The sequence below is a fragment of the Rutidosis leptorrhynchoides genome, chromosome 1, assembly GCF_046630445.1.
Source record: "Rutidosis leptorrhynchoides isolate AG116_Rl617_1_P2 chromosome 1, CSIRO_AGI_Rlap_v1, whole genome shotgun sequence".
Classification (NCBI taxonomy): Eukaryota; Viridiplantae; Streptophyta; class Magnoliopsida; order Asterales; family Asteraceae; genus Rutidosis; species Rutidosis leptorrhynchoides.
In genome coordinates, this window is record NC_092333.1 from 473,937,873 (window position 1) to 473,956,696 (window position 18,824).

Sequence of the window (18,824 nt, forward strand, 5' to 3'; positions counted from 1 at the left end):
GTCTTTTGGCTTCAAATTATGTGTTTCAATTTGACAATTAGTGCAGAAATTGGTTACAACAAGATGAACTAAGATAAGGTTTGCGATTCTTTCAATGCGTATTCATTGTACATTCAGTTTACATTGCAAAGTAACTCACCCATATTTAATGATGTATTTGATGATGTTAGTTAATCATCTAATGATGCGAATTGAATACTACCCGTTTTCCCATTACTTAATTTGGATAGAATTACCATATTGAATTCTGCATTTAAGAAAAGAAAAAATATTGTATTACGTACTATAGTAGACTGAACATAAACAAACAACACAAATGGAATCCTTCCTTTTAAGGTAGTTAAAGTTTGGATAAGAAGAAAATGTTCTCCATCATATCAAAATATAGAAAGGAACTAATGGTGACAGTTTTAAGCAACAGCAAGTCAACAGCAAAGTGCAAACCAACATACAACCGCTAACAAGGAATCACCACTTTGGGTGTTCTCTTTTTTGTTACAATATTAGTTTTATTAGAGGCTCTTTTTCTCTTATATGACTCTTGTAAGATTCGAAGGCACTTAATTAGTTTGAAATAACTGTCAAAAAGCATTTAATTAGCCTTTATTTTTCTTTTGTTAGCATAGACAATAGTCATGTTAGATATAGCAATATAAATAACATCACAATCTACATAATACGAAGGAAAAATGGAAGCAATATAATCAACTGATCATATATATGATAATAGCAATTACTACTAACAGTTAAATTAATTAACTGGGTAACATTTATTCAAAATCTAAAAAAATACCAACATAAATCTAGTTTTTTTTCTACTAATATTTACATTCACCGGGTAACATACCCAAATCGGTATGTAAAAACACCCAACTCATAGGCCCAAAAACACGACATGCATTCTGGTATCCTCATTTCAAACCCACTCCCTCGGATGTGTTGAAAATAACCCTTGTGGCCAGAGATAGGGCAACGCGTTGCCAAGTCATCAAAAGGGCGGCGGTTATGTAACCATAATTCTTGCAACAAATGAAAAACCTTGGTTCTCATCGCAACCACCAGGTCCGGCACTGGTGGGAATGTTTTATTCAAAACTTGTAATCCGACATGCTTTGCTTCTCTTTGGTGAGAGGCAAACATGATCAAACCATAAACATAAACCGCCTCTATAATTTGGCTGTTCGTAGCTTCTTCTAAAAGACAAAGCCCTAACTCGGTGTAAGATTTATCAAAATAATTTATCAAACTCCTGCGAAAAATCACATTAGGGTTTCCAAAAAAAATAACAACGTCCGATAATATGATCCATCTTAGGTTTTCTGCAAGGTACGAGACCCACCTATCTAAGGATATCCTTTTACAAACAAAAGGATCGTCAGAAAGATTCAAAAAGCTTTTGCAAACCAACTTGAGTATGAACAACTGCTTGGATGACTCCTGACCAACTCGAGATAAAATTTTCACAAGCATATCTTGTGGAAGAGTTTCGAGTATGTTCACTTGAGTAACTTCTTCCATTTTTGTATTATTTAAAAAATAAAAAGGATTTTTTAAGTTTGTGTGTTTGATGTACTTGAGAAAAGACTGTATTTAAGAAAATATTCAACCTTTTGTCTGCCATCTTAACCTTTAAAGGGGATTTTTGGTGATACTGATTCGACGTGCATTTAATGCGCTGATTTTATTTTATTTAAGTATAAAATATTTGCCAATATTACGAAATTGGTTTTTTTTATCATATACTAGTATTAATTTTTGAAATCTCATATTTGCCCACTTAAGATGAATAATATCATATATGTCCATTTTTAATGTCTAAAAGTAACATATTTAAGTGAGTAACTATGTAATTTTAATGGTTAAGAGGGGTATATATGATAAAAACCCTATGAGATATACGTATATTGAAACAACCCGTCCATATTACTATAAACGCTGTACGTTAGTCATTGGTCCCATAGCAAGGTATTTGACCTCTATATGATACGTTTTAGAAAATATTGCATTCGTTTCATAAAAAGCAAACCATTATTATACATAATGCATGTTTTAAACAAGTGGGCGATTATTTAAGAAATAATCCCCAAAATACATCGATTTTCAAATACTACACACCAGTCGAATATAATACATGACAAAGTTTTTATTGAATGTAACACTTCATTTAAACAAAAACATGAGACTCCATGCATAGATTGCTCAGATAATGCAACAGCGGAAAACTTTCTTAAGGACCTGAGAATAAACATGCTTAAATAGTCAACACAAAGGTTGGTGAGATATATAGGTTTAAAGTTAGCATCGATATAAATATAGACCACAAGATTTCATAATTACAAATATTTCAATAAAGATATTCTATAAGTTGTTGAGCGCTTCGGTAACCATACTTAAAAAATTAATGTGACATATTCCCTTTATTATGAAATCTCCCTACACTGTACCAAGTGTAGTAAAAACGAAGTACTATGCAACCGTTTACGATACTAGAGCGACTAGTCCGGTTGGGGTTGTTAAACCCGATAGATCTATCAATAGGATTTTTGCTTACATGTTCTTACAACATGTAAATATTAGTTACCAAGCTATTAGGGAAGATATGCAAGGTGGTACAACTCAACGTAGAATATATTTTAAGTACTTGTGTCCATGGCGTAAAACATAAAATGCATGTATTCTCATCCCAAAATATTTTTAGAGTTTAAAAATGGGACTATATACTCACGGTAGTAAAAGTATATTAATAATAAGTTTTCAACTTATTAAAAATATGGTCGTCGTCCTTGGATTCACGAACCTATAACAATAATAACGATTCAGATAATAATACATGTGAACAAAATTAATATAGCAAGTTCATATCATATCTTCAATCACATGTGATTGTTTAAGTTCATACTTTCAATCACGTGTGATTGTTTAAGTTCATATTTTCAATCACGTGTGATTGTTTAAGTTTATATTTTCAATCGCGTGTGATTGTTAGCAGTCCAACATTAGTAATCCACAATTAGTAGTCCACAATTAGTAGTACATAGTATACACATGTTGTATAAGACTCAATCATGACTCACAATACCGCTATTGTAGTTACACGTATTGTGTATGTGGTGTATTTTGATTTATCCGACGTATTGTGTAACCATAACTTGTTAGAATACATGTATAATACAAGAAAAGTTAGCTAGGATATGGTTAGTATAGATTTTAATGAATTAATCCCGTAATCAAATTATCCATTTCTAACCAATATTGTTTTTCCGATAATTTCTTCGTTATAAATCTATTTTGAGTGAATCAAATTGCTATAGTTTCATAACGAATTGTAATTTGTGAAACTAAACTAAAAAAGTGGTGGTTTATAGTCTGAGTTACAAGTTATAATCCATATTTGAAAGAGGTAGTCATTTTAGTCGAAAAAATGACATCTTGATGACCATTTTGAAAAACATACTTCAATTTTGAGTTTAACCATGATTTTTGGAAATAGTATCATGTTCATATGAAATATCATTTCCCAGAAGAACAACTTTTAAATTAAAGATTATGATAGTTTTTAATTATCCAACCCAAAACAGCCCCCGGTTTTACTACGACGACATATGTCCGGTTTTACGGTGTTCTTCGTGTTTTCAAGTTTTAACTCATTAAGTTAGTATATCATATAGATATAAAATATGTGTTAAGTTGTTTTTAAAAGTCAAGTTATAAGGATTAACTTTGTTTGCGAACAAGTTTTGAATTAACTAAACTATGTTCTAGTTTATAAACTCTTATATAGATAGCTATAGACGTATTAATTGAACAAGAGTTGAAGTAGAGTTTTTACCTCAAGTTTAGAATGTAAAGTTGCTGGAAAGAAGTAGTAGAACAAAACTTGAGAGAGTTCTTGCAAGTGTGTGAAAATTGGAAGTAAAATTTAGAAAATGAATGTGTAAAAATGAGTTAGAAATGGTACTTATTTATAGGCTTGAAAATTTGGTTTTTAGTGAAAATATCTAGTATAAATTAAAATATATTAAGTCATGGATGGCATATTAAATTGATTATGTCATGGATGACATATTACGCAAATAATTGCAGATTTCTATTGGTATATACCAATAGTAAATACTTCTAGAAGCTGTGTATAATACGGGTAAAAATATCGTATGAATGCGAGTAGAATTCTTGAGGAAATTGAAGAAAAATACGAGTATAGCTATCCTTTATATGTATTGGTATATTATAAAGTGTATTTAATACTTGTAAGAATGTATTTACACTCGTAATACATTATATGTAAATACATTTTAACATAAGTTAATCACGTCGTTTAAATAGTAACATATATATTATTCAAAAACTCTTTAAATTAGTAGTATGAATATATATATATATATATATATATATATATATATATATATATATATATATATATATATATATATATATATATATATATATATATATAATATTTTGTTAATATACTTAATGAGATATTTAATTATCATATCTTCAAGTTAAATATATATAAATCCATATTTATACACAATAATTAAACAATTAAACAATTAAACAATTAAATCAAGTTATGACGTTCGTGAATCGTCGGAATAAAAGGGTGACCAAAAGCTTGTGTAAAACTCTTTCCGGAGGTTCAAGACTTATTAAAATTTATTGCTTATTAAGTCAGAATTATATAAAGATTAAGTTTAAATTTGGTCGGAAATTTCCGGGTCGTCACAGTACCTACCCATTAAAGAAATTTCATCCCGAAATTTGATCGAGGTCATCATGGCTAACAATAAGAATGTTATTATGAAGAATATAAGTTGATTCATAGGGTTTTATCATGATTGAGAAATATGGATAAAATAATTCGATTACTCGAAACGTATGAGTGAAGCTATCGTAAAAGAGTGAAATGAGAAAATAGGGATTCGTCTTATCTTTTGACGTCATCACGGTTGATCTCCGGATTAAAGAAAATCTTTGTAATCTATATAAGATTTGATTTTTCGGCAATTAAGGAAATTATGATCCTCTTCGATTTAATGCAATAATCTTTCTCGATTTATCTGTCGGATATTTTACTATAAATCAATCTCCTACGTTTCCTTATTTCCACATCTCCCATCTTTTATACTTTCTTCCTTTCTTTGTAATTCCAAAACATTCGTCAATATGCTCCACCCAGTTTTAATTCTTGATATATTCTTAACTATCACATCTGTCATTCTTCTTTTTCATCTTCCACCAGAGGAATCCGTTAATTTCTACTATGCTCTTGGATTTATAGTGTTCTTAGTTTTCCCGTGTCTTTATATTGCTATACGCATCGATATACACGGTTTGTAATTTCTGCGTTGTCGTCGTGCTTATATTTTTCCTTATATTTTGGAGTTTCATGCTTCCGTCTTCTTTTCCTGACTTCAAGTCAAGCAAATAATGGTCTAGAATTCATAGATATGAAATTTGAAATGATCATAGCTAATGCTCTAAGAGAGAAATTGTAATAGCACAATTTGACTTGTGAAATTACCAGAATCCAAAGGAAAAGATAGAACTATTAAGAGAATATGTTCTTGATATGTTTAGAGATTAGATTGAATGTAAGAGTCGTGTAACATGGCACATGATGACGTTATGGTCTGTGAATCATCATGTTTCATTAGAAACTCAGCATGACTTACTGTAATATAATTACGTTGATCAGGCATCATTATATTATACTAACTCATGCTTCAGTTCCCAACAGTACTTCAACAACATTCATATTTTAAATTTTGAATTTTTCCGAGATTTAGAAACTAAAACAGTTTCCTTTATGACGTAACACTGATAGCGCGAAGAGATAAAAGATTTCAGATAAGAATAGTTATGAAAATATCTTCAGAAATATGGAGGATATTTATAATGAAAGATACGATGATATCTTAGAATATCTAAGATCAGAGGATGATGAAGAATATTGTCCACAAGGGTTTAGAGTAAGGAGTAAGGTATTCGCTAAAGACTTCAGCAGACACTGAGTCATTTAGATTCTTTGAAGGTAGATTTAGTCTTTGTGATTTGTCCACAGCCTCCTTCAGGGTTTGCTCAATCTGTTTTCCAGTTCCAAACCTTCTCTTTTTCTATGCTTTGCTAACACAATATTCTTTATCATCAACTTTTAACTGTTATGGTTGTCTACAGTTTCTGCTGCTTCATTCAGCGTTTTTCAAAACTTCATAGTATTGATTCGTAGGCTGAAGTGATATTCCAGATTTCAGAATTATAATTCCAGGAGATAACGTTATATGTATATGCAGAAATGATGTGAGATTCAAGAATAATTATTGATGCTTCCTGGGGTTTGGTATGACAATTATTGTTACAAGATGTAGATGGGTACATGACAAGGTTTTATAGTGATCTTTCAGAGAGATTTAAGTCAAAGAGAAATAAAGTTGCTGGCAAGCTTACTACTAATGTGGTGGAATATAAAAGGTTCCCTGGTAACGATGGCGAAAAGACAACGTATATATCAAGGTTATAATAAGGCTACTCCGGATGAAAAGTTGAAGTTGTCTCTTTGGAGCTGTGAAAAAATTCGCTATTTTGAAAAGGGATTGTAAAGTTATTTTGGATAATAATAATTCCAAAGGATTTGACACGGATACGTGTTGAACCTTTGCTTAGGTTCAAGTATCCTCCGGATGCATATCTAGATGCATATATTCTTCGTATGTATCGTGTGATTGGTTCATTTTCTCGATTGTTCCTTAGTTGAGGTGTTTTCAAGAATTTTGAAGGGTTTAGACGCAGGTTGTCATCGTCAATATCCGTATAATGAATTCGCCGTGAATCTTGAATGATACGAATATCTTTATGAGTTTTGTGAATGAAAGTGATGTTCTAGTATAGTTTGAATTTAAAGTATGATTTTGAAGGATGTAGGAATCTAAGAGTAATGTTCTCTGTTTAATCTTGACTTGGATTCTGATCTGTCAAAACCAGAATATGTAATTGAATTTGAATGAGAATGGTTGTTCTGGTTTCTATGAAAGAATGTATATTGTTGTGAAAGTAGTGAGTATGGTTAATGATTATTGAATCAGAATTGAAGAATGTACAGTATAACATATTTTTGTGAATTTGTATAATTCTCGGGTATTACCTACCCGTTAAAGTTTCACAAGTAATATTTTGTACAAGAGAATTTTTATTACAGTCTTTATGAAAATATATGTTTTTATATTTTCTGCAGATGTAATATAGATTTAATGAGTTAATATACTATTAAACTCATTTGATTTTTGCTTGAGCTAGAATGAATAACCCCTAAAACTTTAGAGATTACATAATTTTTGCGGAGTATTTCTTCAACGTAAATGAAATTATGAATCAATACTTCATTATTCATTTTTATTGATATTTCCTCGGTGATTGATGTTGGTGTTCTTAGAATTCTTGTGAACTTCGCAAGATACGAATGACGTTTTCTAGAAAGTTTCGAGTACATCGAAAATGAAAGTGTGAAATCTAACACGTACTCGAACAATACACTTGGTTTATTATGAAATGGTATCTATTGAGTTGAAGCAGATATTATAATTAATGATTGTAAAGTCATTAACGAAGGATGTACATCATAGCAAATTAGTAATATGAATTAACCGAGTAGTATATATCCTTTAACATTCACACCTAATAGCTTAGTACGAAAAGATATATTGTGGTTTAAAAACTCATATATATATAAAATATACATATATTTTTTTTTCAGAGGGAATGAGTTAATACTTCATAACTCGTTGATACAATATGCTCGTTCTTGATTTGTGATGATGTCAGTGATTATGGAACTGGCGGAGCTTGTGATGTTGTAGGTGATGCTGGTACTGGTGATGCTGTCAGTACTGCTGGTGCTGCTTGTATAACAAGTCTATTTTGTAACGCACGCACCATTCCTGTTAGGGTTTCTATTCTCCCCTCTATCATCTCTATCCATCCACTCATCTTGATTTATGGTTATGATTAGAATAAATAATCTCTAAAACTTTAGAGATTACATAATCACCGTAGAATATTTCTCCTATGAAGTTATGAATTAATACTTCATCGTTTGATGTTGTTGGTATTCCTTGATATCTACAGGGCGTATGACGTTGATGCTCGTGGGATAGATTGTGATGTTGGGGCTTGCGATGCGGATGTTGTTGGTGGTGGTAATGGTACCATTGGTGTGGATGCATGTGGTGCAGTTGGTGCTTGTGGGGCTTGTGATACTTGTAAGTTCTGCATCATATTCTCTAAAGCCACCACTCTAGCGCGAAGCTCGTTGACTTTTTCTAGTACACCGGTATGATTGGCGGTTGGAACGAGAGGATGAATAAAATCTAGAAGTTTAGAAAATATATAATCGTGGCGAGATACTCTAGAAATGAGGGTGAAAATGGTGTTTCGGACTGGTTCGTCGGTAAGTGCTTCAGGTTCTTCGCCGAGAGGGAAATTTGGTGGGTGGAAAGGTTCGCCTTCTTCTCATCTCCATTGACTGAGTCGGCTACGAACCCATCCCAATCCATCCAGAATAGATGATGGCTAATCGGTTGATCCATTCCGGTTACACTGCTTTCGGAGCTTAGGTGAATATCCATATCGGAATAGCTGTCGGAATTCGATTAACTTGAACCAGTTGAAGGATCCATCTCGTACAGAGTAGGGAAAAGGTTTTTGAAATGAAATATATTATAGGACTAATTTGGTATTCCTTAATACATAATTTACATATGTATTTATAATACCAGAATCCCATAAGTTACGGAGGATTTTTCGAAATATGTCAGACAAAGTTTACTCTAATAGATATGCAAATATATGAATTTGTCTATACACTATCTATGCAATGAATGCAGTAAGACACGTCTAGACTTAAGATGATAAGCAGGTAATTTCTGACAAAAATTGATAAGCAAAACTTTTGACATACAGCTAAGGTCGAAGTCCAGACCCACTAATGCATCCTAACAACTATCAGTTAGACACACTAATGCAAGACCTGGTTCACTAAGACCACCGCTCTGATACCAACTGAAACAACCCATCCATATTACTATAAACGTAGTACGTTAGTCATTGGTCCCATAGCGAGCTATTTGACCTCTATATGATACGTTTTAGAAAATATGGCATCCGTTTCATAAAAAGCACACCATTATTATACATAATGCATATTTTAAACAAGTGGGCGATTATTTAAGAAATAATCCTCAAAATACATTGGTTTCCAAATACTACACACCAGTCGAATATAATACATGACAAAGTTTTTATTGAATGCAACACTTCATTTAAACAAAAACATGAGACTCCATGCATAGCTTGCTCAGATAATGCAACAGCGGAAGACTTTCTTAAGGACATGAGAATAAACATGCTTAAATAGTCAACACAAAGATTGGTGAGATATATAGGTTTAAAGTTAGCATCGATATAAATATAGACCACAAGATTTCATAGTTACAAAAATTTCAATAAAGATATTCTATAAGTTGTTGAGCGCTTGGGTAACCATACTTAACCATTAATGTGGCATATTCCCTTTATTATGAAATCTCCCTACACTGTACCAAGTGTAGTAAAAACGAAGTACTATGCAACCGTTTACGATGCTAGAGCGACTAGTCCGGTTGGGGTTGTTAAACCCGATAGATCTATCAATAGGATTCGCGCTTACATGTTTTACCACATGTAAATATTACTTACCAAACTATTAGGGAAGATATGCAAGGTGGTACAACTCAACGTAGAATATATTTTAAGTACTTGTGTCCATGTCGTAAAATATAAAATGCATGTATTCTCATCCCAAAATATTTTTAGAGTTTAAAAATGGGACTATATACTCACGGTAGTAAAAGTATATTAATAATAAGTTTTCAACTTATTAAAAATATGGTCGTCATTCTTAGAATCACGAACCTATAATAATAATAACGATTCAGATAATAATACATGTGAACAAAATTAATATAGCAAGTTCATATCATATCTTCAATCACATGTGATTGTTTAAGTTCATACTTTCAATCACGTGTGATTGTTTAAATTCATATTTTCAATCACGTGTGATTGTTTAAGTTTATATTTTCAATCACGTGTGATTGTTTAAATTGTCAAGTTAGCAGTCCAACGTTAGTAGTCCACAATTAGTAGTACATAGTATACACGTGTTGTATAAGACTCAATCATGACCCACAATACCGCTATTGTAGTTACACGTATTGTGTATGTGGTGTCTTTTGATCTATCCGACGTATTGTGTAACCATGACATGTTAAAATACATGTATAATACAAGAAAAGTTAGCTAGGATATGGTTAGTATAGATTTTAATGAATTAATCCCGTAATCAAATTATCCATTTCTAACCAATATTGTTTTGCACATAATTTCTTCGTTATAAATCCGTTTTGAGTGAATCAAATTGCTATGGTTTCATAATGAACTGTAATTTGTGAAACTAAACTGAAAAAGTGGTGGTTTATAGTCGGAGTTACAAGTTATAATCCATATTTTAAAGAGGTAGTCATTTCCGTCGAAAGAACGACATCTTGATGACCATTTTGAAAAACATACTTCAATTTTGAGTTTAACCATGATTTTTGGATATAGTATTATGTTCAGATGAAATATTATTTTCCCAGAAGAACAACTTTTAAATCAAAGATTATGATAGTTTTTAATTATCCAATCCAAAACAGCCCCCGGTTTTACTACGACGGCATATGTCCGGTTTTACGGTGTTCTTCGTGTTTCCAAGCTTTAACTCATTAAGTTAGTATATCATATAGATATAAAACATGTGTTAAGTTGTTTTTAAAAGTCAAGTTAGAAGGATTAACTTTGTTTGCGAACAAGTTTAGAATTAACTAAACTATGTTCTAGTTTATAAACTCTTATATAGATAGCTATAGACATATGAATTGAACAAGAGCTGATGTAGAGTTTTTACCTCAATTTTAGAATATAAAGTTGCTAAAAAGAAGTAGTAGAACAAAACTTGAGAGAGTTCTTGCAAGTGTGTGTGAAAATTGGAAGTAAAATTTGGAAAATGAAATGTGTAAAAATGAGTTAGAAATGATGCTTATTTATAGGCTTGAAAATTTGGTTTTTAGTGAAAATATCTAGTATAAGTTAAAATGTATTAAGTCATGGATGACATATTAAATTGATTATGTCATGGATGACATATTACACAAATAATTGCAGATTTCTTTTAGTATATACCAATAGTAAATACTTCTAGAAGCTGTGTATAATACGGGTAAAAATACCGTATGAATGCGAGTAGAATTCTTGAGAAAATTGAACGAAAATACGAGTATAGCTATCCTTTATATGTATTGATATATTATAAAGTGTATTTAATACTTGTAAGGATGTATTTACACTCGTAATACATTATATGTAAATACATTTTAACATAAGTTAATTACGTCGTTTAAATAGTAACATATATATTGTTCAAAAACTCTTTAAATTAGTAGTATGAAAATATATATATAATTCTTTGTTAATATACTTAATGAGATATTTAATTATCATATTTTCAAGTTAAATATATATAAATCCATATTTATAGACAATAATTAAACAATTAAACAATTAAATCAAGTTATGACGTTCGTGAATCGTTGGAATAAAAGGGTGACCAAAAGTGTAATACCCCGTCAGAATCCACTAACGGAATATTAACTCCTGGTCCCACAGTTTAGCGGTCACGCCCTCTATATGAGACGTTTCCGAAAAGTATTCGCATTAATCATTAAAACAAAGTCATTTAATAAAGAAAATGTAACTAGAAACATTTGACATCAATGACTAAAGTATATGAACCCAAAACATCAGAGAAAACTGTTTAAATGCGAATATTTGTTCTTGAAATAAAAATAGAATTCATGCTGGACGCCGTCCAGTTCTAGCAGCAAACAGCACATAACCTCAAATAAAGCGGAAGCACTAGCTCTATGTACCTGAGATGAAACATGCAAAACGTCAACGAAAACGTTGAGTGAAACTACAGTTTTAGTAAATCATTTGTAAGTTAGGCCACAAAATTTTCTTGGAAAACATCATAGGAAAAGTATAAATTATCATGAGCACTTGATTATAAAACTTTAACCTTTGCGTAGGCCGAGCCCACGTCTTTCATTTACCCTATACTGGAGATACACCGATCAAGTGTACGTGTAACAACTACATAAGCACCTGTTTAACATTGCGGTGAGGTTTGTCAAACCTAACGGTACCGTCCCTATAAAGTCGAGCTTACAAAGTAACTAATATAATCAAGCTAAGGGATTTTTGATCTGAACTCATATGTATATTCTTAGTAAGTTACTCGTGCCAAACACATAAAACATTTGTAAAAAGTATGCATCTCATCCCTGTAAAAATGTAGTAGGGTCTATAGACTCACCTTAGCAAAAGCACTCATAAAGATCTTAGCGAACTGTACTGTAGTCGAACGCTCTCGACTAAACAACGCAACCTAAATAAGTAAATCATCTTAAGTATACACTAATAGGTCAAACTTAGTCAACCCATAGTGTACGTAAAGTCCTAGTGCTCAGACTGACTCAACAAACATGTAAAAGTCAACTAATCCAAGCAAGTCATCGAAAGTCAACCAAAGTCAAACCAAAAGTCAACTCGGTCAAAGTAGGCAACTAAAGTCAAACATCTCAGTAAGTCATGCAAATATAGTCAACAAGTCAAACTTAAGTCATATAACATGTTAACGCTCGTAGTTTAGCAAATCGTATTTTCCACATCTTAAAGTAAACCTTCGAAAATCACACGTCATAAAGAAATACACTCATAGCACATAGCACATAATTCATAAAATTACGATCAACTCCAGATCTTAACTATACTTAAAAATGATTCTAAAAAGTCCAGCCAGGGCCTCATACGATAAATAAAAGTCTAATATCAGAAAGGCTCAAGTTCAGGTTCATTACAGAAAATTCTGCTCGTGCGTCAGTTTTTAAACATTTTTCATAAAATATAGAAAATAGATTTTAATGAACGGCCAATTGGTGTCATCTCAAGACATCTCAAAATTTAAGTGATAAAATAATCAGAAGTATTGCCTTAGCCAATTCGTACAGATTTGCAAAATATTACAGACTCATCAGTTTTTGAAAATCAACCGGACACATCACAAAGATTAGCATATAACTCATGGCAAATCACGTTCTTTCAAGTTCGCATACAAATGAAACATGTCAAGGAACATATAAAGTAACATATTCCAAAAGTTCAAAGTCTAAAACACTTCCTAGTTCATGCTAGCAATTTTTATATAAACTTAAAAACAGATTCATCATTCTTTACGAACCAAAACTTCGTTTAATCATATCGGAAGCATTACATAACCTTCTAACGCAAATCTTTAGTCTAAATTGCATAAATTTTCTCATGGAATACAGTAGCACAACTTTCATAAGCTAAAACACATAGCATGCAACTCAGAAAATTCGGATTTCATGCAAACCCTAACGTAATCTTCGATTACGCATATCTTGAGCATACGATAACGAAATCACGCAAAATCGGATTCTAAAATTAATAACTTTTCGATATCCTTCTAATTAAACATATTACAAAGTCAGATCTCATATCAATTTAATCAGATCATCAATAAACAAATTCGTTTGTCAATCATACAATGTTAATTTCGCAATCAATCAACAATTAACAACACTAGACATCATTAATTGAGCACTAGACTCTAATACACCATGTAATTGAACAAATGAATTATTAAAGTTAGGGTTACTAATTATACCTCAAGCGATTAAATCGAACACACTAACGCGTAGAGAACGACACAAGGAACGTATTTCATGCACAAGGTTTCTTCCAAAAACAACTTTTGATGGTGGTAAGGTGGTGGTGATGGCCGACGGCCAAAGAGAGGGAGAGGGGAAGAGGGTGTCGACTTGTAGGGGAAATAAGTGAGGGTTCTTGTGATTTATTTTCCTTTTATAGTTAGTAATTAGGCCTAAACACCAACCACTAATGATCCACTAGCCAAATTAAGTCCATTAAGGTGCATGGGGGGTGGGTTCGGCCGTAGGGCCCTCTAATGGGTATCCTGGGCTCGTTTTGCTAATTTACTTGTACGCGCGTGGTTCGTTTCGAGTGCCGTTAACCGTACCGGGTCTTCGGAACGTTAACTAGTCGTTGAAACGCAATCACCAAGTTTAATTCATTAAATAAATAATAAATTAAAAATAATTTTCTCAAAGTCAATAATTATAGAAAATAATTATTGTGTCGTTTTTCTGAGTTCCGTAAACTGAAAAGTCTTCTAGACGATAAACTTAACTGTAATGTTTTCTAGTTCTTTCGCTATCCGAAATAAATCGTAAATTAATATAATATATTAATTCAAACATTCCTCTATTAAGTATGTACTTAAGTCAATTAAATACACAAAGTTTAAGTAATCACCGTTAAACACTTAACGGACAAGTAACGATAGTAAACGGAAAAAGTCGGGTTGTTACATTACCCACCTGTTATGAAAAATTTCGTCTCAAAATTTTAGTGGTCATCCGCCGTAGTCGTCTCCTCGGGAAACAGTTGCGGACACTTAAGCCTCATCTGGTCTTTACGCTCCCACGTGAATTCTGGTCCTCTTCGGGCATTCCATCTAACCTTAACCAATGGAATTCTGCTTTGCTTTAGTTGCTTAATCTCGCGATCCATAATCTCAGCAGGTTCTTCAATGAAATTAAGCTTAGGATCTACTTGCACTTCATCTAATGGAATCACTAACTTTTCATCTGATAAGCATCTCTTCAAATTGGAAACATGAAAAGTATCGTGAACTTCGCTAAGTTCCTGCGGTAGTTTCAATCTATACGCTACCGGCCCAATTCGTTCGGTAATCTTAAACGGTCCAATATACCTTGGACTTAACTTTCCTCTTTTTCCAAAGCGCACTACACCTTTCCAAGGTGACACTTTAAGCATAACCTTGTCTCCAACCTGAAATTCCAAATTTTTCCTTTTAAGATCTGCATAACTCTTTTGACGATCTCGTGCTGTTTTCATTCTTTCTCTAATCTGCACGATTTTCTCGGTCGTTTCATGTACAATCTCTGGACTAGTTAACTGACTATCTCCTAACTCAGTCCAACATAAAGGCGATCTACACTTTCTGCCATACAGTGCTTCAAAAGGCGCTGCCTTTATACTCGCATGATAACTATTGTTATAAGAAAACTCTACTAACGGTAGATGTCTATCCCATCCAATTCCAAAGTCAATCACACAAGCTCTTAACATGTCCTCTAGTGTCTGAATCGTTCTCTCACTTTGACCATCAGTCTGAGGATGGTATGCAGTACTCATATCTAAACGAGTTCCCATAGCTTCTTGCAAAGATTGCCAAAATCTGGATGTAAATCTACTATCTCTGTCGGAAATAATGGATAGCGGCACTCCATGTCGTGAAACTACTTCCTTTAAGTAAATCTGTGCCAACCTGTCCATCTTATCCGTTTCCTTAATCGGTAGAAAATGAGCAGACTTCATAAGACGATCCACGATAACCCATATCGTGTCATAACCTCCTACTGTTTTAGGCAACTTAGTGATAAAGTCCATCGTAATATTCTCCCACTTCCATTGGGGAATCTCTGATTGTGTCAGTAGTCCTGACGGCTTCTGATGCTCTGCCTTAACTTTAGCACAAGTCAAGCACTTAGCAATATAAGTAGCTATATTGGCTTTCATGTTAGGCCACCAATACAGTGCCTTAAGATCTTGGTACATCTTGTCGGATCCAGGATGAATAGAATACCTTGTCTTATGTGCCTCTTCTAGCACTAGTTCCCTTAATCCGCCAAAATTCGGTACCCATATTCTGTCGATAAAATACCGGGTTCCATCATCTCTAGTGACAAACTTCTTATCAATTCCTCGAAGTGATCCAGTAGCAACATTCTCTTCCTTCAATGCTTCTAGCTGTGCGTCATGTATCTGGGAAGTAAGGTTCCTTCGAATAGTCAAGTTCAATGCTCTAACTCAAATAGGCTTAATTCTCTCCTTCCTACTCAAAGCATCTGCCACTACATTAGCCTTACCAGGATGATAGCTAATGTTGCAGTCGTAATCGTTTAACAACTCAATCCAACGTCTCTGTCTCATATTAAGCTGTTTCTGATCGAAAATATGTTGCAAACTCTTGTGATCCGTGAATACAGTGAACTTCATACCATTCAAATAGTGTCTCCACATCTTCAACGCAAAAAACTACATCACCAAGTTCTAGATCATGAGTCGTATAATTCAATTCGCGTATCGTTAATTGTCGGGATGCATATGCAATCACTTTCATACGTTGCATTAACACACAACCATAACCTTGCCGTGAAGCATCGCAGTAAACTACGAAATCCTCGGTTCCTTCGGGTAAAGACAAAATCGGCGCAGTCGTTAACTTCTCCTTTAACAACTGAAATGCAGCTTCATGCAATTCTGTCCACTCATACTTCTTACCCTTGTAAGTCAAAGCTATTAACGGTCGGGCAATAGTAGAAAATCCCTCAATGAATCTCCTATAATAACCCGCAAGACCTAAAAATTGTCGTATCTGAGTTGGCGACTTAGGAGTCTCCCATTTCTTCACTGTCTCTATCTTTGCAGGATCAACTTGAATACCATTGACACCTACAATATGACCCAATAATTGCACTTCTCGCAACCAAAAGTCACATTTCGAAAACTTCGCGTACATCTGCTCCTTCCTGAGCATCTCTAGTAACAAACGAAGATGTTGTTCATGTTCTTTCTCACTTCTAGAATATACCAATATATCATCGATAAATACTATAACAAACTTGTCTAGATATGGATTACACACACGGTTCATGAGATTCATGAACACAGTCGGTGCGTTCGTCAATCCAAACGGCACTGTAAATTCATGATGACCATAGCGTGTCCTAAACGCTGTCTTCGGTATATTTGATTCCTTCACTCTCATTTGATGATAACCTGACCTTAGATCGATCTTAGAATAACATGCTGATCCTTGCAATTGATCAAACAAGTCATCAATCCTCGGCAACGGATATCTATTCTTGATAGTTAACTTATTCAACTCTCTATAATCAATACAGAATCTCATAGATTCGTCCTTCTTCTTCACAAACAGTACTGGAGCTCCCCACGGTGATGAGCTCGGTCGAATGAATCCTTTATCTAAAAGCTCTTGCAGTTGACTAGACAACTCTTGTAATTCGGGTGGTGCAAGTCTATACGGCGCACGCGCTACTGGTGCCGCTCCTGGAACCAAATCAACCTGGAACTCTACATCTCTATGCGGAGGTAATCCGGGTAACTCATCTGGAAAAACATCGGGAAATTCTCTAACAATGGCCACATCTTCGAGTTTCTTGCCTTCAGATTCAGTTTTACTTACATGAACTAACATAGCAAGACAACCCTTCCTCATGTGTTTTTGCACCTTCAAACAATTAATAAAATGTAACGGCGTATTGCTTCACTCTCCATACACCATGAAAGGTTCACCTTCAATAACATGAATACGAATCGCTTTCTGATGACAGACAATGTCGGCTCTATTCTCGACTAACCAATCCATTCCAACCACTAGGTCGAAACTTCCTAGCTTAATAGGTATCACATCTATCTTAAATGAAATTCCAGCTAAAGTCAAAGTACAATCACAGTAAACCTTATCCGCACTCATTAGATTACCATTTCCTAGTTCTATAGAATATAAATTCTCTAATGACGATACAACATTTCTAAGATTATAACAAAAATCTCTAGACACAAAGCTTCTATCAGCTCCGGAATCGAAAAGTACATAAATATGTTGATTATCGAGAAGAAACGTACCCGTGACTAGCTTAGGATCATCATGAGCTTCACTGGAGTTAATGTTGAAAGCCCTTCCTCTTGCAGGTTCGTTAGTCTTACTAGCAGTTGGGCAATCCTTCCGAAAATGACCTTCATTTCCGTACCCATAACACATATTCGTACCAGTCTTACACTCGGCAGCCAAATGTCCATTCCTCTTACACTTATCACACTTTTTCAAACAATCCCCCGGATGATGCCTATTACACTTAGCACACAATGGAAACTTTCCCTTTTAACCAGAATTAGCATTTGGGATTGCAGCATTACTCTTAGCAGTATCTTGTTTGTTAAAGGGTTGCTGGTTGTAATTCTTCTCTGAGTTATTGTTATTCCATTTCCTCTTGTTATCATGAGTTTTAGTCTCATTTGGGGCAGGTGTCTTCCCTCGCTGTTCAGCTTGATCGATTAACTCACTAGCCATCTCAATAGTTTCTTGTATAGTTTTTAGCTTCGAAGTAGTTACACCACTTTGAATCTTCACGGTCAAACCGTTCGCATAAAGAGTGATCTTGCGATGTTCGGGAGTAACCATATGAGGACACATAAGGGCAAGTTCAAAGAATCTCTTATTGTAACTAGTCAAATCAGTACCCACTAACTTCAGGTTTTGGAGTTCTCGCTCCATCTTAACAGTTTCGGCGTAGGGACAATACTCTGCGATCATTCGTCGTTTCAAATCCTCCCATTAGGTATCAAATGCTTGATCCATACCTACTGAGTTTGCATAGTATTCCACCATGTCAACGCACCATCAGATAGGTTACTAGATGCAAACTTCGTTTTATCCATCTCTCTATAACCACTGATACGGAAAACTGACTCAAGCTTCTCAAACCAACGAGTCAAACCAACTGGATCTTTGGTGCCATTAAATGAGTGTGGTTCACAAC

General features: G+C 33.8%; 1 protein-coding gene across 1 annotated transcript; it reads right to left on the bottom strand.

The window, feature by feature from the left end:
- Nucleotides 1-831: 831 nt before the first annotated feature.
- On the bottom strand, nucleotides 832-1,518 carry LOC139839605 (F-box protein At2g35280-like). Its single transcript, XM_071829716.1, has one exon. It carries the CDS (start codon nucleotides 1,516-1,518, stop codon nucleotides 832-834), a length of 687 nt encoding a protein of 228 aa, XP_071685817.1.
- Nucleotides 1,519-18,824: the final 17,306 nt, after the last annotated feature.